At 43.5% G+C, this 27,096-nt stretch overlaps 1 protein-coding gene, 1 long non-coding RNA gene and 1 pseudogene across 7 annotated transcripts in view; 2 read left to right on the forward strand and 1 right to left on the reverse strand.

Annotated features, from left to right (window-relative positions):
- LOC144296156 (uncharacterized) overlaps positions 1–11,777 on the forward strand; it is a 59,496-nt gene extending 47,719 nt beyond the window's left edge. For 2 of the 6 annotated variants that reach the window (XR_013363312.1, XR_013363311.1), the window contains exons 4-5: positions 9,181–9,413; positions 11,459–11,776. This is a non-coding gene — a long non-coding RNA (uncharacterized LOC144296156). Of the gene's footprint in view, positions 1–6,582; positions 6,671–9,180; positions 9,414–11,458 lie in introns of all 6 variants that reach the window. The other 4 variants (XR_013363314.1, XR_013363315.1, XR_013363313.1 and 1 more) reach the window with 4 other exon arrangements.
- DNER (delta/notch like EGF repeat containing) overlaps positions 1–27,096 on the reverse strand; it is a 320,012-nt gene that overhangs the window by 93,884 nt on the left and 199,032 nt on the right. The window contains exon 6 of the mRNA XM_077869106.1: positions 16,512–16,665. Coding sequence (XP_077725232.1) covers positions 16,512–16,665 — 154 coding nt within the window. The remainder of the gene's footprint in view (positions 1–16,511; positions 16,666–27,096) is intronic.
- Positions 646–1,764, forward strand: LOC144296537 (histone-lysine N-methyltransferase SUV39H2 pseudogene; annotated as a pseudogene).

The following is a 27,096-nucleotide window of genomic DNA, read 5'->3' on the forward strand; positions in this document are numbered from 1 at the left end:
AAAACACAAAAGATAGTTTCAGATAATCTTCCCGTGCACGAAAGTCACTCTAGGCCATCAAAAACTTCAGCCCTGGAGTCCCACCACCACCTTGCACAAAGTGTTCCCTCTGATGCTACATCCTTCCATGGCCGCCCCCACCCCCCACCCCCATTAGTCAAGTCTCTGCCCAGAAACCACCTGCTCAGAACTCAGGCCTCAAGCCTTTCCTTATTCTTCACCTAGCGCTTACTTCTCCTCAAGAGTACACACATAGACTTGTTACCTCCCCACCTAGAAGGTGAGCCATGGGAGCAGGACTTTGTCCTGGAGATTCCTGTTTTCCCTACAGGGTTCTTTCAAGTTCCATTGCATTGTATTTATTACCTGAAATGCTTTCCTTTGTTGGTTTCCTTTTGAGAACAAATTCCCTACAAATCAGGACTTGGTCTGTCTTGTTAATCTCTGAATCCCTAACACGTAAATATTTCCTAGCACAAATGAATCAACTTGCTTAAAGCTTTTGTTCTAAAATCAACTATACCTTTCAAGTGAGTTTTAGCCTCTCCTCATGCAGTAATACCAAAACAGCATGGGCAAAATGTGCTAGTTCCCTAATGCACATCAAAATAAATACATAGTGAGTTTGAATACAAGCTCCTTAAGATGGCAGTGGCTGGGGCCGAGGAGCAACGAGGATATGGAATATTATCTTATAAAATGGAAAGGATGGCCAGATTCCACAAATACCTGGGAACCTTTGCAAAATCTCAAGTGCCCATTATTACTTCAGCAGTTCTCTAATGACAAGCATAATTATTTATCTCAGGTAAAGAAAGGCAAAGCAATATCTCTAAAAGACAATAACAAAGCTCTGAAACGTGCCATTGCTGAATACATTGTAAAGAAGGCTAAACAGAGGACAGCTCTGCAGAGGTGGCAAGATGAACTCAACAGAAGAAAGAATCATAAAGGAATGATTTTTGTTGAAAATACTGTTGACTTAGAGGGCCCACCTTCAGACTTTTACTATATTAATGAATACAAACCAGCTCCTGGAATCAGCTTACTCAATGAAGCTACCTTTGGTTGTTCAGGTACAGATTGCTTCTTTGAGAAATGCTGTCCTGCTGAAGCTGGAGTTCTTTTGGCTTATAATAAAAACCAGCAAATTAAAATCCCACCTGGTACCCCCATTTATGAATGCAACTCGAGGTATCAATGTGGACCCGATTGTCCCAATAGGATTGTACAAAAAAGTATTCACGTTGCATCTTTTGAACTAGCAATGGCTATGGCTGGGCTGGGCTGTAAAAACCCTTGTGAAGATTAAAAGAATGAGTTTTGTCATAGAATATGTTGGAGAGGTAATCAGAAGCAAAGAAGCTGAAAGACGGGAGCAGTTATATGACAACAAGGGAATCACATATCTCTTCGATCTGGATTATGAATCTGATGAATTCACAGGGGATGCAGCCGATATGGAAATGTCTCTCATTTTGTTAACCACAGTTGTGACCCAAATCTTCAGGTGTTCAATGTTTTCACTGACAACCTTGATACCCATCTTCCCCAAATAGCATTATTTTCCACAAGAACTATAAATGCTGGAGAAGAGCTCATTTTTGATTATCAAATGAAAGGTTCTGGAGATATATCTTCAGATTCTGTTGGTCAGAACTGTGTGCAAGTGTGGAGCTGTGACTTGCAGAGGTTACCTCAACTGAATATTCAGGAAATAGAGCTGACAATTGTAGTTTTGTTTTTTTCTAATGTTAACATTTCAAAAAAAGTATCTGGCACTCTTTTCAGATTGTCAAGATTATATACTATGTTAATTTACAGTTCATGTTTCAAACTATTGGCCAAATGTATTTCTGATGCTTCTGAAGAGAAGAACATGGGTCACATAGATTAATTTGAAATATACATATTTACTGATTAGATACTAAATGTGAAGGGAAAACTATTTATAGATGAGCATATACGTACATAAAAATACTGTGTGAATAGAGAAAAATGCCTCCTTCAGTGTTTAAGCATTGAACTAGTACCATAAGACACTGAGATCAAATAGTCAACCTGCCATACACCTTGAATTTAGAGTTAATTCAATTTGGGCAAATATATACAAGTGCTATTTCTGTTATGTTGTCATTCCCATTATTACTCACTGTACTTGTATTTGAGACAAACAGATGATACTGAATTATTCTATTTTTCTACTTTTATCAAAATATTGGATTTTAATCATAAATTTAAGGTCTAAAATTAAATATAAAAGTTGAAATACAGCTTGATTTCATATTTTTTTTATGATAGTCACACAGAGAGAGAGAGAGAGAGAGAGAGAGAGGCAGAGACATAGGCAGAGGGAGAAGCAGGCTCCATGCACCGGGAGCCCGAGGTGGGATTCGATCCCGGGTCTCCAGGATTGCGCCCTGGGTCAAAGGCAGGCGCTAAACCGCTGCGCCACCCAGGGATCCCCCTATCATCTTTTTAAAAAAAGATTTTAAAAAATTTATTTATTCATGAGAGACGCAGAGAAAGGTAGAGACACAGGCAGAGGGAGAAGCAGGCTCCATACACCGGGAGCCCGACGTGGGATTCGATCCCGGGTCTCCAGGATCGCGCCCTGGGCCAAAGGCAGGCGCCAAACCGCTGCGCCACCCAGGGATCCCTGAACCAGTAATTCTTAAAGAATTTTAATCCCTTAAAGGAATAATTTCCCAAAAAAAGCTCTAAAATTCTTGAATGGTTGCCCATTATACTGCTTTGAAGGATGGGGGCACTGGGACCAGGAGAGTTTTGGGGAGTGCCAGGCAGAGGAAATGGAGCACTTTAAGGGCCCCTCCTAATAATGTAAATTAAGAGATCCATGTTGAGTACTTCTGGTCTAAACATAAATAGTAAAACAAGATAGCCCTGAGCGCAGTTGTACCTAACAATAATGTTTCATATAATACATCTTCTGAATTTCAGGCAGTTTTAACATTTCCACCAAATTTAATTATTTTTATATTTCCTGCAGGCTCTTAAAATAATCTATATTTTGAGCTGATACTTATTTTTTATACATGAATTTTTAAAATATGATAAAGCTAAACTTGGGTTGGCCAAAGTGTGTACCTGAATTATGAGAACTTTTTTTACTTGGATCATGAAGACTGAAATGGAATACATTCCTTGTTTGGTTTTTGTTTTATTTTCCTGCAGAGTAAAACATCAATTGGGAAATAAATAAATAAATAAATAAGCATGTATTCTCACAAAAATATGCTATGTAAAACCACCGTGTGGGGAACCTGGGTGGTTTAGTCTGTTGGGCATCTGCCTTCAGCTCGGGTCATGATCCCAGGGTCCTGGAATCGAGCCCCACATTGGGCTCCCTACTCAGTCGGGTTTCTCCTTCTCTCTCTGCCCCTCCCCCTCCACTCATGTTTTTCCCCAATCTCTCTCATAAATAAGTAAATAAAATCTTAAATAAAATAAAATAAATAAAATAAAAATCACCTTGTGTTCTGCAATGATCTGTACTTCCAATATGGGGGACACCACAATGGGGCAATTGCCCTGCTAAAGGGTCTCCCCACCCCCAGCCAGACTGGATGAATGGAAAGTTATGGTGATCCTCTTCTGAACTTCAGTCTTGCTTCTCCAAAAAGTGTTAGCATCTTTAACAGGTGCCTGTGATGTGGCAAATCAATAGACCTAAAGCAGGATTTTCTCCTGTAACAGCTCCCCACCCCCGGATTTAATTCCTTACCTTGGTGGTTCTCCAGTAGGGGAATTCTTTCCCCGGGGGAACACTTGGTGATGTCTAGAGATGTTGTCTATTGTCATTCCCCTGGTGGAGCTACTGGCATCTAGTGGGTAGGAGTCAGGGATGCTGCTGAACATCCTACAATGCACAGGACAGTCGCCTACAACAAGGAACGACCCAGCCCAAAGTGTCCCTCATGCCAGTGTTGAGAAACCCTGGCATAAGTCAATGAGACTTTGGTCTTTCAGACTGACATCCCAACACCTCTTATCTTCCCTTAAACAGAAATCAATCCTTTCAAAGCAGGCAAACAGATCCTTCAGGATATTTTTAAAACTCAGAATCTATAGGAATATTTATAGCCTCTAACAAGTTAAAGACCATTTTGAAATAAATGACTTGAGTCTAAAAACTTTAAGTTACTGAGGAATTAATAATTGTGACAGTCAATGAATAAACAAAAATAATAATTGGTCCATAAACAGACCGCTGTGGAAAATACTGATCTCTCCTCTTAGAGAATCACAAAGGTTTTACTGCTTCTTTGGAGAACATTCTATGTCAACAAAGAAGATATAAGAAAGTTATGCCTTGGGATATATAATAAGGATGCCTCTCAAGGACATATGGGACAATTGGCAAAGCTCTAAACTCTAAATGGAGGCTCAGTGCTTTTAAAGCACCTGACCGTGAGAAATGATGTTGGATGAAATAAAACGCATGTCCTAAGTGAAGGCTGGCAGATGGTAAAGGCAACCAGGCACCTTTAGGGAAACGCACTGAACCAAATAATCCATTCAGTGGATGCATTCCCAGATTACATTTAGTCTAATGTAGACTTGGAGTGTTTAATTTTATACTATTTTGTATTCAAGTAGAAAATATAATTTAAAATTTATCAGTTATAGAGGGGGAAATGGCTAAGTATCCCTGTGAATATCCAAATGGTTTGGTGAAACTACATTCTGGTAGTGCCCTTTTTTTTTTTTTTTTTTTGGTGGTGTGTTTTGATTGCCAGCAACATAACCGAAAATCTGCACCCCTCGGCACCCCCAAATCACAATCTATGCTGGCCGTACTCCTGAAATGAAGGAAAGCCTTCTAGAATTCAGTGATAAATCACAAGGAAGCAAAGTTGGCTAAATGAATCAGGCTATTAAAAAATAAGGCAATGGATCGGTTGTTTTTCTAAACATCCTCCTTCCCTGCACAACTGTTTTTGTGCATGATGTTCACCGAAATAAAAATATTCTTCTGTGTTGCTCTGACTCGGTGAGATAGAATCTAATGGTTTCTTTGGAGAGCTGTCCTGAAAGCTTCCAAGGTGGGAGCGGGGATAGGAGCTATTTTTAACATTCCTGGTCTTTTAATAGCCCAGCTGTGCAGTGAGGCGAAACTGCTGGATTTGTACTGAAAGCCTGATGCCAGGAGAGAACCCACCAGCCTCAGCTCCTGCCCTCTGGGGATCAGAGCAGCTGGGCTGGGGCCTAAGCCCCTGCTGCAGAGATGGAGTGCCTAATATTAGCACACTGAAGCAAGAAATAAATAGCAGGAATCTGTGGGCCATCTAGATATTGAATCTCAGAGGCATCCAATTTCAAAGTCAGAAGGCAAGAGTTATTTAACAGAAAAAAAAAAGGTAGTAAGATCTGCTGGCAGGGGAAAAACAAACACCTCAGAACAAATGCAAACATGATTTAAAAACCAAAGGCAAAGAAAGGAAGACATAGGAGGCCCATCCGTGAAAGGCAATCGATAAAATATAATTAAAATCGGAATATGCGATAGAAAAGCACGGAAGAAAGCTGACATCCAGCAAAATTAGGAAAATCAATCTCAAGGTGAGAAAGAAAGTAACCACATCTAATATAGCATGTAAGCAAGAGACACAGGGGACAGGACAGTGGCTTGCAGAGTCAAAGGTTTGGGATGGCCACTCAAGGATCAGCTGGGTAGCCCATCGAAGGACTGACTTGGCTCTTCATGTGCCCCCTGGGTGAATCATGGAGAATGACAATACCCGGCTTTCCAGGCTGGTCGTCATGATCGAATGAGACTCCTCCAAGCAGCAGGAACCATTTCTATCAATCGCAGAGCTTGCACCACACCCGGTACATTGCAGACAGCTCAATATTTTTGAATGAACGGATGGGTAATTGACAGATTTTAACATCGCCCAACAAAATCCCAATATTATTTGATTTCCCAGTTTTTAACAGGCAGTTTAGACCAGCAAGGCTCCAGGTGTGGCCCCCCAGCAGCAGCAGCATCACCTGGGAACTTGCTACAAATACAAATACACCAGCATCATCCCAGACCTACAGAATCAGAGATTCTCAGGAGGAGATGGGGAGGGCTGGGGTGGGTACAGGCTGCAATCGGAGTTTCCAGAAGCCCTCCAGGTGATTCTGATACAAGGTACTTGCTAAAGTCTGAGAACTACTGATCTAGAAAACGAACAGCGGTTTTTCTCAGTCTCAGATGTTAATATTATTCATTTAAGAGTTGCACACATATGACACAGATTACAAAAGAAACAGATCAGAAAAGGAAGAAAGTCAAATATTACATTAAAGAGTCTTTCCTGACTGTACTGTTGGCACATGATTTTTTTTTTCTTTTTTGTGATCGGGAGCCCCCAGGCTCAATGGCTGTGCCTGTTACTGCTTTGTTTCCAGATCTGTTTTCCTATTATTTAAGAGCAGTGTTGGTGATTTTTGTCCTCCGCGCCTAGCACAGAGCCAGGGACCCTGCAGGCACTCGTTATAAAGTAATTAATGACTACGTAAGCACCATGTGTTGCTATCTTTAAAATAATCTCTTTCATTCCATTTTCCTAGAACCCAAATCAGAAACCGTGGCCAAACTGTGTATGACACCTGTAGCTCCTAATCTGGTGATTACGAAGTGGGAGACAGTTCAAAAAAGGTTTCTTTCATTATGTCCTGATGGCTCCCCAAGAGAAACTGAAGCCAAAAGGGAGAAAGCATTAAATTAATTAAGAACTGATGCCATGAGACACACAAGGGATTGACTTAAAGATATGTATCGGTTGAATTCTAGGCTTGTATAATAGACCAAACTGTAGAGACGGTATTCCTTCTTCGAGGAGGAACTTTTTTTTGTGAGTGAAAACTCACAGTTGGTGAGTCGAAAAGGCACTTAGAAGCAGCTCCTGCCTGCAGGCAGCTTCCACTCCAGAGGAGGAGCAAAGACCTGTTTCCATGGAACAATCGAACACGTAGCACGGGCCACAGCAGGGATGTAGCACCAAGTCAGGCGTGTTCAGATGCACTGACCGAGCTGTAGGGGAAGAGGATGGGGCCAAGGCCTCAAATCATCTGCCCAGGAGCGGGGGTTGCCAATGCAGCATCTTTGAAGGTTTGGGAATGGAGTGCAGACATGGGGAAGGTGTGTGTAGACTGGTCACTTCCTGTTCTCATTTGCTTCAGTTTGGGGGGTGGAGCTTAACTCTCCTCCCTTCTTCCTCAGCATAAAGGAGGACCCCAGAGGGCCATGGGGGGCATGAGCACAGCCCCTGGGGACAGACTGAGAATGGTAGTGCCCATCCCTCTCACCTTTAGAATTTAGAAGCTACAATATATGCACTCTGTGGATTTCCCATTCTGTGCCCATGTGTGTGCACGCCTGTGTGTGTGTATGTGCGTGTGTGCATGTGGGTGTGCTCTCTTTACTCCTACAAGGTTGAGACTCGTTATTCATTTCACTGGTGAAAAAATTGGGGCTCAGGGGAGCAAAGCAGAGTCGGTGAGAAGCTCAGCCTGGAATCAAACCCAGGCCCACAGACTCCAAACCCCACATTTCTTTACTCCTCGTGTGTGTTTTATTTCCTCGTCATGAAGCTTGGCTGAGAAGGCTGGGAGAGCCAAGCAAGGCCAGCCCTGAGGCAGGAAGAGTGGGCAGGGAGTAGGTCTCAGCAGAAGAGAAAAGGATGCTCTGAGGGGCCCACTTGGGCCACCCTGGCTCACCAGACAGGGAGAACCAGAGGCGCCAAGTCCAAATCACTTGCCAAGGGGAAGCAGTGGTTGGGCACCCTGGAGGGCCTCAAACTACTGGCTCGACAGGAACGCCAGCAGTTACAGCAGCTGACGTTTGTTGTGTGTTTACTCCTGTGCTGGCACCTTTCCAAAAAAATATATATATATTTTTGTAAATTCATGAAAGACACAGAGAGAGGCAGAGACACAGGCAGAGGGAGAAGCAGGCTCCCTGCGGGGAGCCAAACACAGGACTTGATCCCAGGACGCCGGGGTCACGATCTGAGCCAACGGCAGATGCCACCCAGGCATCCCACCAGGCACCTTTCCAAACACAGCACACGTTTCATTCCCCCCCCCTCCCCACCTCTTAGCATCACTGGAGCGTGGCGCTGTGGGTTCCATCTGCCATCCCAGGTCACAGGCAGGAGCATGAGACCCAGCGAGATTAAGTCCTTTCCCTGAAGCCCCAGGGAGAAGGAGGAGTCGGAGCAGGCCGGGCCTCGGGCAGTGTGACATCTCCAGCCAGCTCGGTGTCACCAGCCCTGGGCTCCTGGAGGGCGGTGCTGAGGCTAGAAGCCAGGTGGCCCGTGTGGAAGGTGGACAGCCTTATCACAATTGTTCAGGCAGCAGGTGACAACAGCCTGAATCAGGGCATGGGCGGGGGGGATGTGGAGCTGGAGCAGATGCCAAATCCTTGTCACTAGAGCGAACCTGGTGCCCATCCAGAGATATGGAAGACAAAGGAGCCAGTCGCAAGGCCTGAGCTTCTGACCTGGGTGACAAGCGTGGTGATGGCACCACTGATAGAAACCAGAGCCTTCGAAAATAGTCAGGCTTGAAAGCATGTGTGTGGGGAGGTGGAGGGAGGAGGATCTCCCCCACCCCCAGGGCTCTGGGGTAGAGTCTGAGGAGGGGCTGAGCCATTAGCTGTGCATCAGGGCCAAGTCCAGAGGAAGTGCTGGAGCTGAGGTGACAGGCGGAAGGAAGGATGGGAAACCTAAACACTCGGAGGTGACAGCTCAGCATGAGTGACTGCTGTCAAAGGCAGAGGGAGGCAGCAGGAGAGGGGAGAGAGAGGAGCTCCTGGGAGCAGGGCAGGGAAGGAGGGAGGAGGGCTGGCCTGGTCTCAGGAGAGCAGACATCATGCAGGGCTCTGTAAGCCAGGTGAGAAATGCCCTACAGAGACAAGGACAAAGAAAGAGCTCTGGAAGTTAGTGGGAAGGATACCACCAATGACCTCAGAGAAGAAGTTTCATGGTATAAAGAGAAAGGAAGAAATTGGGTGAGAAATCACAATATGGACATAGACCGATGTGTGGCAGGGATGAAGAAGATGAAGCATGGGGAAAGGGGGAGGAGGAAGGAGGGAGGGGGAGGGAGGGGGGAGACAAGCATAAGGAAGCAGCAGCAAGGACTTACTAATTTTTTATTATTAAGGACTGGATTTAAGATGAGACCTTGGAATCCCAGCTGATGAGAAGCCAAGGATGAAGGTGGAAGATGGAGGATGGTAGAGAAAGAGGAAGACAGAAAAGTCTGGAAGCAGAAGACCCTGGAGGAGGAGAGAAGGGAGAGGGCGTAAGTGGAGTGGGGTTCATGGCACCACTGTTCACAACAGCCAAGAGGGGAAACAACCCAAGTGTGCCTCGGTGGATGAACAGATGAACAAGGTGGGTGTCTCCATACATTGGGGTATTATTTGGATACAAAGGCACAAAGCCCCAGTACACGCCACAGCAGGGATGAACCTCGAAAATGTGACGCTAAGTGAGCAAAGCCAGACACAAAAAGCCAATATCAAATAACTCAACTTACATGAAAAGTCCAGAAGAGGCAAATCTATAGAGACCGGAAGTAGATCAGTGGTTGCCGTGGGCTGGGGGGAGGAGGTGGCAGGGTCAGGGGCGACAGGGAGAGGGCCACTTCCGGGGAGATGACAATGTTCTAAAATGGACCATGGTGATGGTTGCACAACTCTGAAAATATTCTGAAAATCGCTGAATTGTACATTTCAGTGGTATCTCAATGAAGCTCTTATTAATTTAAAAAAATTAAAATCTCTGGAGTCACCCACATCTCCACTCACACCCTGCACTCCTCCCCCCAGCCAGGGTTACCAGCCACAGCTTCAGTACGTCCCAGATCCAAACTTCAATCACTACCAGCCCCACAGGGCTCAAGCTGTGGTTCTCTCTTGCCTGGAGACTAGTTTCCCCATTTTCCCTCCCTCTGTTTCTTCTTCACCAGGGTCCAGAGTGATCCTTTCAAGAGAGAAGTCAGATGGCCTGTGCCAGTTCACACCCTCGAAAGGCTTCCTGTCACCTTCAGGATAAAATCCCTGTTCTTCCTTCATGGCCCACTCCAGCTTTCTTCCCAGAGCCAAGTCTCATCACTGATGAGACTCCTGCCTCAGGACCTTTGCATGTGCTCTTCCCGCTGCCTGGATGCTATTCTCCCCCCCACAGTCACATTGTTCACAAGCTCATTTTATTCAGGTCTCTACACGAGTACTTTCCCTTCAGAGAAGCTCCATCTGATCATTCTACCTGTAATCATGGTCCCATTTCTCTTGATCTCTTCATCTGTTTTACTTTTCTTCATTGCACTATCACTGCCTGACCTTTTCCCTTTACACACACACACACACACACACAACATACACCTTGAGGAACACACATTGTTGACTCATCTCATTCACTAACATGTGGCCTCTGTGAGCACAGAGACTTAGCTGTTTCACAGATGCATCCTGGTACCTGGAAAATGCCTGGCACATAGTAGATACTCGATAAGCAATTATTGGATGAATGTGTGATCCTCACTACAAACCTTTATTTTAAAAATGAGGATACCCGAGAGTTGAAAGGTTGGCCCCCTGACTGGTAAGCAGAAGGGGCTGGATTGAAACCCTAAGTAGCAGGTTGCAGTTTGGTGTGTCCCCTGGTCCCAGCTGGCACCATCTCTGGTCCCACGTATGAGTGAACAGCAACATGGGCCACATATTCTCTGTTCATAACTCATGTAAGATTCACAAACCATGAATGTGTTGCAGTGAATATGTACCCTGGCCCAAAGATGTGGACTCTGGACACGGAGTGATGAGGCCTGAAATCCTATGTCCCCCATGAGCTTGTAGACCATGGTCAAGTCCTTTAGCCTCCCAGGGTCACCCCTGCTTCCCATGCCCCATGTCCAGAGATGAGCCCTGAGGTGCCTTCCGCTCTGAACCCCTGAACTAAGCCACTTGCAAAAAAAATATTGCCTTCACCTGCTCACCCATTGACTTCCTGAGGTGAGTGGGGCTGGGTATGAGCACCTACAGCCAATCCATTCAGGACTTGTCCCCAGGAGGAGGTGACTCCAGGAGGAGGAGGTGACCTGCCTCTAACTCACCACTGAAACGCATCTGGACACCTACTCGAGCAACACTCAGTGTTTTTTTTTTTTTTTTAAGATTTATTTATTTATTTATGATAGACAGAGAGAGAGAGAGAGAGACAGACAGACAGCAGAGGGAGAAGCAGGCTCCATGACAGGAGCCTGACATGGGACTCAATCCCAGGACTCCAGGATCGCACCCTGGGCGAAAGGCAGGTGCTAAACCACTGACCACCCAGGGATCCCCAACACTCAGTGTTTAAGGGCAGATCTGGGACAGAACACATGCCATGTTCTCTGCCTCAGAAATGACAGTTGTTGTTTTTTTTTTTTTAAGAGGCTGAAAATCACCCATCAGCTGGCACAATGAAGCACCGTGAAGTTGAAAAATGCTTTGTGCAATGCTAATAATATTTTGGCAGTGACAGTGTTGAAGATCTATCACAGCTATTCTTTTCAGAAAAAGTAATAGCTCCTCTGAGGAAAAATTATATTCTCAAAATTAGAAGGCTCTTATAAAATAAATCATGATTAAAGAAGCTACCTTTCAATTAGACCACGTATTCCGTGTCTATGAATGTGTGAGGTGTGGGGTTTGGCACCGAAGGGGGACGGAGAAATGAAGAGTAATGGAATGGAAGAGTCTCGGCCCTCGGGCCAGCCGCAGTCCAATGTGGGAGGTAAATACACAACGTATGCTACAGGGAGAAGCCCAGGGAGGAGAGACAAGGGAACAGAGGCCCTACTACGCATCTGTGGGCCTTGTATAAAATCTCATCTCGCTTCATTCATTCATTCATTCAGCATGAATGTATGAATGCTGTATGAATGGAGGTGCTCTTTATTGAGCACCTACTATGTGCCAGGCATGAGCTAGATATTGCAGATATGTGTCCACAGAACAGACCAGAAGCTTGGTTCTCATGTGATATTCCTAAGTCATAATGAGGGTCACTGTAATATGCAGAGTCAAAGAAGCAGGTCGAGAGAGGTTGTGCACCATGCCCAAGGAGCCCTACTAGAAAACGGTAAGGACAGGGCAGGGTGTAGACTGCTGGCCTTGGAGGCTATGGTCAAGGGGGATGGGTAGTGTCTACACCACAGGGCTGACTCCAGCCCCTGGGGCTCATGTGACCTCAAGCAACGAGCAGGGTCTCCAGACAGTGTGACATTGGAGGAAGATGGGAAACAAACTGGGAAAATGGCCCACATTTGAGGTCTAACTGGTTGGGATTTATGATTGCAATCGGGGCATTCTGACTCCAGGGCCCATGCTCTTAAATAGTACGCTATAATTTTAAAAATAAGAGACCCTTTGGGGTTCTGTCCCTCACATTCGTCTGCCACTAAGCTGGTCTTTATGAATTCTCACACCTGGCCCAAACCCTGTTCATCTCATCATGGCCAACCAGTGTCACTGGGGGAGTTCACAGCTTCCTTGTCACCTGAAAACCAAGTGGCTACAACTATTTCCAAATCCGGAGCTATCCTTCAGAGTGTCTGGCAACTTCTAACACCTTCCTTGCTTCTGTCCCTGTATGTGGTCTCTTAGAGAAGTCTCAGAGCTTCCACTGGAATCCGTATCACATCAACATAAACAGGAGGTCACCGACGATGGCTTGGACAAACCCTCTAGCCAAAGTCAATAACCTCCTCTTCGATGCTCCTGTGGTATTCGAGGCTGTTGACAATCCTCTTCTTTTTTAATGTATTCCCAAAAACTTTGAGGAAAAATATCAGTCACATTTGACAAAAATCCCCTTCCAAAAATAGAAATGTTATTGGCCATAACTTATAACTCCTCTTATGTTGTACGCACATGTATATGACATTTATTGATGTTTCACTACATAAAAAAACCATCTCCTGCTTCCAATAAATTGTAATAAAAAATTAAAGTGAAAGCTAAGGAAGAGAGTTTATTAATCAACTCAACACCCAGCATGCCATATTCATACATCTCTAGATTACGCACGGCCTAAAAAATTGTATTTATATGGACATTTGACATAGAACGGAAAGCAAAATATTGAAATACTAGCAAATCTGGGGCTGATGCTTCTTTGCTGATAATACTTCACTTACCGAGAAATGTTCTCCTCTCAAGAGAAATGAGCATCGCATCAAGACAACAATGTCTCCAAGAAGAGACTTTGTTGGGAGATTTTGTTCTCTGGGGACAAGAAGTTGGTTTGAATTCATGCATTCATCAAACAAGGCAATTTCTCATGATCAGACTTGGAACAATCAGAGCACAGTGGGATACAATTTTTGAAGGCAAGCACACTTCATACACTTTGAGAGTTCTTACGCATGTTATCTGGAGCTTCAGAGGTCAATTAATTGATGTGAATTAACCTGTAAACAGTTCTTCCACAAAGGAAATGTAGTTTTCCAATGGAAAAAAAATGTTTTTGAGGGTGTTGAGAGCTAAATTAAAGAAAACTCATTTCAAGAAACAAGCCCTTTTCTTTTTTTTGGACAAAATTGTGTGATATTTCTTCTCTTAAGAAGAGACTAATATGAGTAAACTATAAGAATGCCATGGTCATGGGTCACACATGAAGTACTCAGCAAGATGTACTCAGCAAGATGATCAAGAACAGGGGTGCCTGGGTGGCTCAGTCGGTTAAGCATCTCCCTTTGGCTCAGTCCTCAGGTCATAATCCCAGGGTCCTGAGACAAGCTCCACCCACTGACCCTGATTGAGACTGTTAATAGAAGGTTCTTTATTCGTTGTAACATTACTTATAAAAGATAAATAGAAAACATCTTAAAGATCCATCACCAGAGGAATGGTTTAAAACATGAGGTCATGTTCATACGCTTTCATTAATTCATCTTATCAGCACCTTGAGTGAGCGTCCATGATCTGTCAGACACTGTGGGATGCAATGACCGATTCAGGCCCTGCTCTCATGAGGTCAACGCTGGTGGGGAAAACAGGCAGTAATCAAAAGATCACACGTGTAAATGCACATTGACCACAGATGAAGGCTGTCCAAGAAAGGAGCATAAAGTCATGAAAGGGCCAAGGTGGCTAGACCCAGAGCAAGGTGAGCAGTGAGGTGAGATGGGGCTGGAAAGGTGGGCGAGTGACAGATCATGGACCAAAGAGCAAGGGGAAGAAGGGATTTAGGTAGGAAGGCAACTACATCAGATGGGCATAGGAAAATGATCACCTGCCACCAGGTGAAGAATGGAAGGTGTAGGGACAAATGCTGAGGCTCCCTTTGGTGCAGTCACTCTGGTTCAGCATGCAGCACAGTCAGGAGAATATGGACAAGCAGTGGGAGGTTACTTTAGCATCACAGACGGGGGGCGGAGGCAGCTAGCCTAGGGGTGGTGGCAGTGGGGCTGCAGAAAGGGTGGTGCATTTGAGAGGCCACTAGGTGGTAAAATGGAGACCACTTGGAAGAAGAAGGGGTGCCAGCAGAGAGGAAGAGGGAGGAACCTAGCATGACTTGCAGATGTCTGTCTTATAGAAACAGATGGAACGCTGGAAGCTGAGCCGAGTGGGATGGGAGCATGATGAGCTCGGCTTTGCAACGGCTGAGCTTAAGGTGGCCTGGGACATCCAAATGCCGATGCCAAGTAAGCAGCAGATAAGTGAGTTTGGAGGGAGTCTAACCCGGAGATACAAGTTTAGGAGACACGCTGTGAAATTGTTCAATGATTGAGGCAAATCCATACATTTTGACCTGAAAAGTGGTCTATGATCTACTGGTCATTCTAAAATAAAGCGAGTTATAGAACAGTATGTATACTATAATCACTTTTTTTAGAAAGCATACAGAAGGGATCCCTGGGTGGCTCAGTGGTTGAGCATCTGCCTTTGGCTCAGGTCGTGATCCTGAAGTCCAGGGATCAAGCCCCACATTGGGCTCCCTGAATGGAGCCTGCTTCTCCCTCTGCCTATCTCTCTGCCTCTCTCTGTGTGTCTCATGAATAAATAAAATCTTTAAAAATAAATAAATATAAAAAGCATACAGAAAAATCCTTATTCATGTGATGTGCAAGAGAAATACACACACTTACACACACACACACACACACACACACACATACAGATCTAGAAAGAATATAACAGATTATTAACCCACCCCTGCAACTGATGCTTTGGGTTGGAAGAGATGAGTGAAGAACTCTCACTTTTTAGTCTATCATCTTTCACACCCCTGGGCCCTGTTTCTTTTTTTTTTTTTTTTTTTTTTTTTTTTTAATATTTTTTTTTTATTTATTTATGACAGTCACAGAGGGAGAGAGAGAGAGGCAGAGACACAGGCAGAGGGAGAAGCAGGCTCCATGCACCGGGAGCCCGACGTGGGATTCGATCCCGGGTCTCCAGGATCGCGCCCTGGGCCAAAGGCAGGCGCCAAACCGCTGCGCTACCCAGGGATCCCTGGGCCCTGTTTCTTATAGAGAGCACTTCATCACTCCAGCTGCCCCTTCCCTCCATCTCTCTGGCCTTCCCCAACTCCTACCTCATCCTGAATTCCCACCCAGAGGCAGATGTTGGCAACAGGATGAGACAGAAAGTGAAAAGCGATGACAGTTCTGCGTGCTATTCAATAGTAAAAAAAAAAAAAAAAAAAAAAAAAAGAAAGAAAGAAAGAAAGAAAGAAAACGAAAAAAAAAAAAAGGAGGAATTTGGTGTTTGCTTTTAAGCTGCATCGAAACAGCTGCATCAGAATGTTCACTGGTAAATACCATCCATTCCTGCTCCTTGAGGATTAACAATCGAGTTGGCTGAGCAGTAAGTCAATTAAAATGACAGCAGAGCCACAGAAGTCTGAGAGTACTGCCTACCGCTGCCAGTCATCCATTGGGCTCCGAGGAGTCAAAAGTCTCATGCAATACCCACCCATCCCCCATAGTGATCAAGGAACGTGGATGACCTTCCCCGTTGTGGAGAATGGTGTACCAAGAACTTGGCCTAATGAACATACAGGAACAAAAGGAAATCAGCAAAAACGGGAAAGATGATGTGGCTTGACGTCGCAACCTGCATAGACTATCCTGGATTTCTCTTGTTGCTGAGCATTATCACCCAGCACAGTCCCATTCTACACTTGGTACATATTCGCAGAACTGTTTCTGACATGCCCAGACCTCTATTTGACCCAACACATCATTATCCCAGAACAAAAATGGACCGCTAAGACAGAGCATCCTAACGTCAGAAAGCCGGCCAAGGAACATGATGTCTATCCTCATCTGAATTTCCCTCTTCCATTCCCATATGAAGCACCGACTGGGGGAATCAATCAAATGAGATCTTAAAGTCGTCTTGCCTAGCAGCTGGACAATATATCCCGTAGTCACCCTTAGTTACTAAGTGAATATTCTACAGAGAAACATATAATAACTATCATCTATGGAGCTCATACCAGCAAGGCAGACGCAGGTGAAATTGGTCCCATCCTGCTTTTCATTTGCATCCACACAGCTGGCATTGTTCTGGCAGGGATTCCTCTGGCAGGCATCAAATTCTTCACAGAAAGTACCCACGTACTGATGGTCACAGCTACAGGAAAAAGTTGCCTAAAACACAAACATACCATACGTGTTAAACGAGTCCTCGAAAAATGCACGCGTTGGCTGTCGATCTCAAAGTTCAAGAGCACCGCTGCTTTTTCTAATTATACCAATACTGCATGTTTTGACCACATCACTTATATTTTGATCCGATTAAAATCAGAGCTTTGAGACAAATCGTATGTATGTCCTTACACTTTAATTTCAAACATTTATTTTTCTCATTCTTTCTTTATTGATATTTACCCTAACCATTTTCAGTCTTAAGGCAAATAGAAAGCGAAAAAAGACAACTGTGTTGTAAGCAAAAATGAAGTTTTGCTGACCCGACACGGAAATGACAGTTTGGCTAGAGCTGATACACTGTGCTACAGCCATTAAATAAGATGTCATGCCAACGAGCTAAAATCCTGCAGCATAGATAGCACTTGTCACAAAAACATCGTCAAACGTCCTGCTCTGATCACCTTCCAGAGCATCGAGAGAATTTATTGAATCACCCTGTAAATTAGCCTCAACGTCAACGTACAGCTCTGCAGACAAAACTGAGTGCAAAGAAAAATAAAAAGAATATAATTCACGTGAACTTGTTTGGTTCATGGTATTACTGTTATCTTACTAAAAGACCATAACTCAGACCCAGGGCACTGCATTTGCTTGGAAGCTTCATTCCTGAGATAGTTGTAAAAATTCAAATAAAACGGAGCCTTCCTGCTCTCTTTGGTGCCTAAGGATGGTGACCATCTAAACAATAACAACAACTAATCTGATCCCAAATCCTGTGTGGAGCAATGTAGGGTGTTACTTTGGATCTTCAGGAAGAGGGGCTTGGAGGAAGCAAAGGAGAATGGGATAGACAAGAGTTAACACTTAAAAAATCAAAATAGAAAAATGCACCTCCCAGCACTCCCCGAGGCCCCACATCAGGCAGGTGTTCAAATCCCTACTGGTCCAAAGCCCCACGCACAACCTCTCCCCAACCCACCCTTCTTCCCACCTCCCTCTCTCTACCCCAGCCCCCTGCCTCTATTCTCAGACACCCTCCCCTCTTCTCTGGGTGGTATTAACTCAAAATCCTCACCCAGGACCCTGGTCCCCAAGCATACATGGTACCTTCCTTCCGGAAGAGGAAAGTGTCCTCCATTCTCTTTAACATTTTTTTTATCACAATCAAATTTAATAGTTCTTGTCCATTTCTTGATAAATTTACTACTGCATATTTAGATTTCTTCATAGCTATTGTTAATGAGCTACAAAATATTTTCTTCATCCTTTTCTTGTAATACCCATCATAACTTGCTAGCAATTATGACTGGCATAGATAATGCTAGAGTTCTACTACTGGTCATTGCACTGAGCTCTCACTACAGGTCAGCGTTTTTCCTTGATTCCCTTGGGTTTTCTAGATAAAACAAGCAACCCCCCCCCCCCCCCCGGGCAAATTGCATGTCAATTGCAAATAATGATAACATTCCCCTCCCTGCTCCAGCCCTCATGGTTGCATTGCTGGCTCTTCTAGAGTAAGCTTGGTTTCAAAGGGAGATCTGCAGAATTTATCACTAAGCAGAAAACTGAAATGACTGAATTTTAACAAATGCCATCTTAGCTTCTTGAAAAACAATCTATTTCTTTTCTGTCTTCGACCTAGCAATATGTTGAATGTTTAGGTGCCCTAGTCCTCACTCCACCTTGCATTCCTGGAAGGAACCCCCCACGGAGACATTCTGCTTGTAGCTATAGTCTAGTGCTTTCCATCTAAATTGCCCCATCCCCGATGGACACCTTTCCTAAGAAAAACTCTCCCTTGCACAGTGAGATCAGAATTCATACTCTTAACAGGATGCCCCTGCCAAAAGTGATTAAGCCAGGAGTAGATGGACTCTTGACCTCAGCAACCAAGCAAGAGACCAGTCCAATGACCCATTTAGCTCTTAGCAAACTGCCAGATTTTGTGTAGGTGTTTCTTTTGTTAATTGAATATGTTTTTGTTACGGGAACAGGAGAAATCCTTGTAATCTGCATAATCAATTCTTAAGTGTAAGAACACATTCTTCAATTGTATCTTAAAAAACCAGAACAAGGGGAATAAAAGCAATGGCTTTCCTCTTAAGTGAGGGTTAAATTTTCTGCCTTCTATTTCCATTATCCTCTCTCAGCACCTCTTTTTGGCAAACGGAAATTCCGTCCACCTGCTAGCAATGGTTGACTCCTTATCTGCTTTTTCATGATACTGTGAGGGTTTTTTTCCCCCTCTGTGTGTGTTTGCACTGACTTTGTAGTTCAAAGTTGGGAGAAGCTGCATCAGGGACTGTTAGAAAGGCAGCGTTTTCAATAGGAAGCTCTTTCTCTAGAACTATCTTTTAAGGAAAATCTCATCCTTGCCCAAATGTGCAACAGAGTACACCTTTGATATTTGCAGGGATGTGTCTGGAGCCCTTTGTGCATCTGCAGATTTGTGGCTGCCTTTGAAATGTAAACACTGTGAGGGCCTGGCACATAGAATTTCAAAATGAGCCTCAGCATCATAATAAATTACTACGTGTCATTATTTTTGGCAGCTGTCCTCCCCGATTTACTTGGTTTGTATCCAGCAGTTCCATATTGCAGATCAATTTCTTTGGCTCTTTGGGGGCTACATTTTGCATAGAATTCATCTGTTTTGTCCCATGGAAAACATGTTGGTGTGGAAATAAATTATTAAAAACCCCAAATCAAGTATCTTCAAGTTAGCTTTGATCGAATGGAAAGCTAAAACAGAAGCCACACATTTTGTTCTGCTACATTTTAAGCCAGAAGGTTGAAAAGAAACTTTAAGAAACTGTTGAAACAATTGTTTTTGACCGAGCAAAACACTGGAATTGATTCTTAAACTTTAATTGATGGATAAAGAAGATTAACAATGTTTACATACCCATGATCATAAAATTCTAGTTTTTATGTATTCTGTATCATATGGTCCATAAAGTTGGATGTCTTCCTAAGTCTATTTTCTAAGAACAACAAGCTTTCCTATGATATCAAGAGGTTTGTTTCAATAGTTTCGAGACTTGATTTGTAAGAAGCCATGAATATTTACTAGGAAGCTATGTTGTTAGTATATTTGTTGTGGAAAACTATGATCACTGAAAGCTGTAAACTGTTAAGAAGTTTAACCTACTATGATAGCGCTATCTTGGGCCCAATTGACTTAACCAGCATAAAAAGACAAAAAGGAATTACTTAAAATTAGTAGCTTAGTGAGGTGGGGCACCTGGGTGGCTTAGCTGATTAAGTGTCTTGCTGGACCTCAGGGTCTAGGGATCGAGGCCCCCCATCAGGCTCCAGGATCAGGGCATAGTTGGCTTAAGACTTCCTCTGGTCCAACCCCCTCCCCCCATGCTCTCTCCCTCTCTTTCACTCCCTCTCTAAAATAAATAATTAAATCTGAAAAATAAAATTCGTAGTTCGGCTAAGTTACAGAAAGATATTTCCTTGCAAAATTATCGCATATTTACATGTAAAAGTATTTTTCAAGCAAAACGAAAAAGTAACCCTCAAGAGATTTTATCTTAAAACCCAATGCAGAATCTCAATTTTCCCCAACAGCTTAACGTCGCATATTCCATTTGTACATTAATGAAATTTTCTCAGTGGTGGGAAGCTCACTTTGAAAAGTTGCAGGTTTAAAAAGTTGCAGTCACACCTGCTTTCTTTTGTTCACGCATACGACAAATATTGATGGAGCACCTCCTATGTGCCAGGCACTGTCCTAGGACCTGGAAACATATAAAAATGAACAAGACTGTCTCTTAGAAATTATCATCTAGCGTCGGGGGCTGGCGATAAATAAAATGAATAGGCAAATAATGTAGTAAATGAGGTGATAAATGCCATGGGGAAAAATAAAGACAGGAAGGGGAAGAGAGGAGCCCTATAAGAAACAACCCCATTAGACCTCCTATTGCGTTTCCCATAAGGATGCTGGTGAGAAAATCCTAGGCCATATATCATTATGTGCATCCTTTATAAAGTCCTGCCCAAGAAAATTCACTCATTTAAGTGCCAGTAAAAGTATGCTAGTCATGAGAGCTGATGTTTTGTCCTCATGAACAGTGCAGATCATGTGACCGCCCTTTTTTTTTTTTTTTTTTCTTCTTTTTGATTTGGCTGCAGTATGCTCAGAGTCTACTGGAAATTCAACTTTAAGAGCTACCTCGGGCTCCGTGACCTCAATGGCTGCATCTTCTTCCTAACTTGGATGTCGGCATTCCAATTCATATCTTCTCTGACTCTGACTTCTGTTTTTGTATTTCTTAATATTTCAATACTTTATGAAATATAGAGTCAAATGTGTGATAAGGAAGTCCAAATTCCATGGCATGGCACACAAAGCCCTTGACAATCTGGCCCACTCCACCTTTTCTGTTTCATCCTCTGCACCTGTCACTTCTCAATCGAGCCTGATCGACACAAACAAATCATCCCACAGAGACACATCTTCTGAGGAGCTTTCTTTCTCTCTTTCAGGGTCAGAATTCATCCATTCTATCTGACTCCCTTCCTCAAACAAAGTACACAGAAAATACATTTATTCTTGTTGGTGTCCCTGTGACACCAGCATGAACACAAAAGTGCCAGCTGACTAGACACTAAATCTCGTTGTTTATAGAGCTTATGTACGTTGAATTATCTCATTAATCTTCACCACATCTGTCAGGTGGTTATTATCAGATCCATTTTAGGAAGTAAGAACAGACCCACCAGGGACGTCAGATGAATTTTGGCAGGTGTCCCAGCTAGCACGTGCAGGGTCAGGGCTTAAGCCTGTATCATGGGTTGCAAACCTTTCCCACACATAGCTGAATATTGGCCTACCAACACCTTGATGGTCTCTATACCACTGACACCCTTCACCCTGACTCTAAAATAACCCCAACAACTGTGGTATTTTGGTTCTTGCTCCAGACTGTGTAGTTGGTCTACTTCCTACTTGCTGTCTGGCTGCCTTCCTTATTGGCGTCATTGACTATCCTTTTGGTTGACTGACTCTAATTTCTTTTACTCTAAAGAATAATACCAAATGTATTCAAGTAAGTCTCAAAATAGAGTAAAAATATCTTTCCTGAGGGTTGAAAGTATCTCTTGCACATAAAGTACCTAATCACTCATGAACAGACTTGAAAACTTTGGACGACTTTTTGCCAGAACTGGAGATACTTGTCTGGTGGGACTTTAGTTACTCATACATAACAGATGCTCAAGTGTTCCTTGAATTAAGCTGACTTCATAACAGGCTGCTGGAAGGTAGCTTTGAAGGAGAGTCCTATGCAGGTAAGGGGTCCTCTTCCCCTACTTGTCTATCTCTGAGGATCTTGTGTTTTGCTAAGACAGCACCATAGCTACTGACACAGTCTTCATCCACACATCCTTACTACAGGGGATACTGGGACAGAATCTGGAAGGCAATTCTCAAGCCAAAAGGTGAGTAAGGGGCCCCTAAACCTCTGAAAACAGAAAGGAGATTATTTGAGCCACTTCTGGCTAAAGGACTCTCTGGCCCGATTCCCACTTCCACCAGGGGCCAGCCTGGTTCCAAACAACATCTGGGCTCTTTATAGTTAAATGTATGAACATCTGTGAGGTCAAAACCTGAGCTAATGAACTGATCATTGTTGGAGATGGTGACAAAGCCGTGGTGGTTTGCCAAATTACCCTCACTTTAACATACATTTGAAAATTCCCCCAATAGGAAATTGTGTTGTTTTTGTTGTAAGCATCGGGCAAAGTCCCAAGAAAGGAAAAGATAACACTTTGAAAAATTAGAACCACACTCAGTATCCTGTGTCCAGCTCCTCCCCGTGGAACCTGCCATCACTTTTACAGTAGGGATGTCATAGAGAACGTCGTGTGCACATTGCGGAGTCTCCCCATTATGTGAAGTCCCATTCCAGAAATGTATTTCATATCCAAATGCCAGGAAAAGCTCTGCTTGCTCTAGAGGGCCAACTGCTTGCCTTCCCTCTGGTGGACATGAACCATGTAAATGAGCATAGTTCCCTCTCAAAAGCGGAGACTTCTTGAAGCTCAGTCATTTCTGTGCCCGGGGAAGGTAGGCCTGGCTGCCTCTCAACTTCCACAGCAGGCTAGGGTCGCAAGCAGGGCACACTCGGCCCCTGGCCTCTGTGAGGAAGGCAATTCCTGCTTACAGAGCCTGTGGGTAAGAATTCAGGAGACCTCTCTAACCTAGTTCTCTAGACACCAGCAGGGGCCAGAAGTAGACTGTTTCCTAGCAATAGAGCGCTGTAACCTTCCTGCCCTTAGTTAATGGGCTCCAAGTACAATTGTTCAGGAAGATGATTCCCCACATAGGGGCTTTCTGCATGTCCTTTTGCCGACAGCTTACGTTGTCTTAAGTGGATTTTAGGAAAAGAAGGCAGTGAGTCCCCACTGTCACATGCAACAATGCAGGATCACTCAGATTCCAGCCTGAACTGTCACATCACCCCAAAACACACTGACCCTGACTCTCTGGAGATGAAGGTCCCAGAGGCCTTGTCCTGGCTGGTTGTTTGGGTCTGGAATCGCATAGCTGATGCTAGGAGTTAGTTGGACATGTAGGTGGTAGTCAGGGCCAGGGTTCCCAGCAAGAAAACAGGGAGTCAAGACAGCTAAGATAAAAGAGCCCTGACATCCCATTCTGCAGCTTAGACAGGACCATGCTTGCATTCTGTTTTGCAGCCCTTGCAGAAATGACTTCTGTAAAACATCCTAAAATAAGATAATTAACCACAAAGCATCTGTCACCATCTCGGGCAAGGGGCAGTGAAGACATAAGCCCCCAGATGTCAGCCCAAAAAAACCCATCCGCACAGAGGCATTAACCTAATAGGCAGACAGATACGTGATCAAAGCCCTGACTGGCGTGACTCAGCACACCCTGATTGCTTAAGAGAGTTCTGTAAAAGAGCTCATAAAACCTTCTAAACTTAGACACTCTGGGGGCAACCCACTTGGGCCCCCTTCCCCTCTCCGGGAGGTTTCTACTCTTGCTCAATAGCCTTTGCCTTGCTGCCCACCACTCTTCATCTGATCTACCTCTTCATTCTTTGAAGCAGTGTGACCAAGAGCCACAGGCAACAGGGAACACAAATCCTGTAACACTGACAGACACTAAAACCTAGATCAAAAGCAGTAATCCTAGCACACATTTTTATCTGATTCAGCAGAGGTGAGCTATAACTAAGGGGTCCAAACACCAACCTAGCATGGCCTGTGGACAGGTGGAATTTAGCCTTTTACTAAAAACCCGTATTTGGCATTCCAAGAGACAGAAATGATTATTTGGGTATAAAATTTAAGAGACTATCTGAGAGTTCTTATTATGATGTAAAAATCCTTATACATGCCTCTTCCTGAGCCCAGGCCACAACGGACGACCCCCAGAGCCCAATCACAGAGACAAAGTTTTGCCCCCTGCTGGGAACACAGTAAACTACCTCAAAGGAAACTCCATGAATTGCATTTTTTAAAATTATGGTCTTTTGGCTGGGTCTTACTGTTCATTCACTACGGTGTAATTTAAACAACATGCCTGCATTGCTTATGGCTCCTACTCTTATTTCCCATTAACCTTAAACACACTATCACTCTTCTGTTTGAATTCATTAATTGCAAACATAGCAGCTTATTTTTAAAAAAAAGTAAGCTTAGAAAACATGCAGATCGTCTAAACATGAAATTCAAAATTTGACATTCATGAATTCCTAGAATTCATTTCTTTGGCTTCAATGTTAAATTTTGAAAAATAGGAACAATAATAAATGAGAGCCCTGCTCTTTCCTTCCAAAGGACACTGAAGTTTACCTTATTACCCAAAGGAGAAGAAAGTAAATGTCTTTCAGGAAATTTTGTAAACTGCTTTCTCTCTAAACGTGCATATATGGTTTGGCAGAATGGAGATGGTCAAAAGCAGTTTCTCACCATATCCTGACAACTTCTCTGTTTTCAGCACTCTGAGCACGGCCATAATTAGGCATAAGATTTCTATGCAATCAGCTGGATCTTCAGTTCACCAGTATCTATGTATTTATTTGATGAAAAGTGCTAATCCATTAGCAAAAGTAAAGTTTGACTCAAAAAAAAAAGTCACTGAAAATTCATCTTTTATTGAATTTCCCTATTAAAAAAAAAAAAAAAAACCAGCCTGATCCCACAAGTAAATGACATTCCATTCTAATTTCTTATTTTAAAATTCCATTTAGTCTTCTAGTTATTTCCTTTGCTACATGAAAAGAAAATGGTAAAGAAAAAGCTTTAATAAAATGAACACTTTCATGTATAAATTATTGATGAGAAGGACTCATTGAAGAATAAAGATCTTTCCTACCAGTTTGCTCAAGCCACCTCAGATGGAAAACCCACTTTGGGTTACATTTTTAAGTGTAAAGCAAAGATGATGAACCAGTGGTAACTTCTTCTAAAGATTAGAAGCCAATGGGGGACAGGTCAGGTCAGGTCAGGGTACCCAACCACTATTTATTGAAGAAAGACCACACCATAGCCAAGTAGCATGCTGAACATCTACTTAATCCTCTCAACAGTTATGCAAGATCAGAATGATTTTTCTATCTTACTAATGAAGAAACAGTTCAGATTTTAAGTAGCTTGCCCAAGGTCACATATCAGAAGCAGTGGGAGGCGGATTTAGTCTCCTTGCAAAGATATTTCTTACAATTTAAGATAATCGGAAATGCAAGGAATTGAGTTACAAAGTATGGGGGGTGGGGCTCAAATACCATTCAGGGAATTTGGAGGAGGTGGCCTCCAAAGGCCTCTTGAAATCTCAGATCTGACATGCCTCAGTTTCAGTCCCAGGGAGGCCACAAATCCCCACTATCACTCTACTCCTACAAGTGATGGCACACCTCCCTAACCACCTCATGGGTTCCTTTCCTACCCTGTTCATGTCCGAGGGCTGCCATAACACAGGACCACAGACTGGGTGGCTCAAACAACAGAAATCTACGATCTCTCACTTCTAAAGATGGGGAAAATCAAGACTCAGGTTTGGTTTCTTTGGAGGCCTCTCTCCCTGGCGTATGGATGGCTACCTTCTCCCTGTGTCTCCACAAACCTTTTCCTTTGGGAACGTCTGTGTCCTAAACTCTTCTTTTTTTTCTAAACTCTTCTTCTTGTAAGGACCCCAATAGCATTGGATGAGAGCCCCACCCATACGACCCATATGACCTTGTCTCACCTTGATTGTCTCTTTTCTTTAAAGATTTTATTTATTTATTTACTTACTTATTTACTTATTTAGAGAGTGAGTATGAGCAGGGGAGGGGCAGAAGGAGAGAGAGAGAATCTCAAGAAGACTCTGCACTGAGCAGAGCCCAATGTGGGGCTCAATTTCATGACCCTGAGATCATGACCTGGGCCCAAAGCAAGAGTCAGATGCTCAACCAGCTAAGCCAATCAGGTGCCCCTGATTGTCTCTAAAGGCCCAATCTCCCAATACCGTCATATTCATAGATATGAGGGGTAAGGACGTCAACATGTGAGTTTTCCAGGGATCCAGGTCAGCCCAGAATAGAACACATCTCCTCTCTGGTTTATTCCTCCAACTGTTTTCAGAGCAATCTTTGTCAAAGGCTGCTTTCAGTTTTTCACAAATATTTGCTGCTAACTGTATTGAAGTCATTATCCTACAGGACACACATTATTCATCAAACAATCGCTGTCTGGAGAGGTTGGTAATGCACACACAGAGACATTTAAGACATAATTCATGTGCTCCAGGAATTGACAAGCTAGAGAAATAAATCTGTGTCCCTGTCATCATCATTACCACCTCCATCATGCACATATACTGAGCACTTGATACACACCAGGCACTATTATGAGGGCTTTGCAAAATGCAGTTATCCTCATTGTTACTGTTATCCCCTGTTATATTTGAGGAAACTGAGGCACAGAGAGGCTGAGTAAATTGACCAAAGTCTGCTGGCTAATAAATTGAAGAGTTGAAATTTGAGCCCAGGTCATCTGATTCTAGGATCTGCTCTCTATTTAAAGAAACTACATTAAAAGTAAAGGTTAGAAAAAAAAAAAGAAAAAAGTAAAGCTTAGATGAGGCACCTGGGTGGCTCAGTGGGTTAATCATGAAAGTCCTGGTTTTGGCTCAGGTCATGATCTCAGGGTCCTGAGATTGAGCCTTGAATCAGGATCCACACTCAGCGAGGAGACTGAGATTCTCTCTCTCTCCCTCTGCCCCTCTCACTGCTCACACTATTAAATACATACCTACATACATATGTACATACATAAAATCTTAAAAAAAAGGAAACCACAGACAACCAGGTAGTATGGAAAGAGAAAACATTACATTGCTTGCTGAGAGCCTACTCCTGGTTCTTCTACCTCTTTAACCCTGGGCAAGTAAGTTAATTAATTAATTTA

The sequence above is a fragment of the Canis aureus genome, chromosome 24 (genome assembly GCF_053574225.1).
Source record: "Canis aureus isolate CA01 chromosome 24, VMU_Caureus_v.1.0, whole genome shotgun sequence".
NCBI classification, from domain to species: Eukaryota; Metazoa; Chordata; class Mammalia; order Carnivora; family Canidae; genus Canis; species Canis aureus.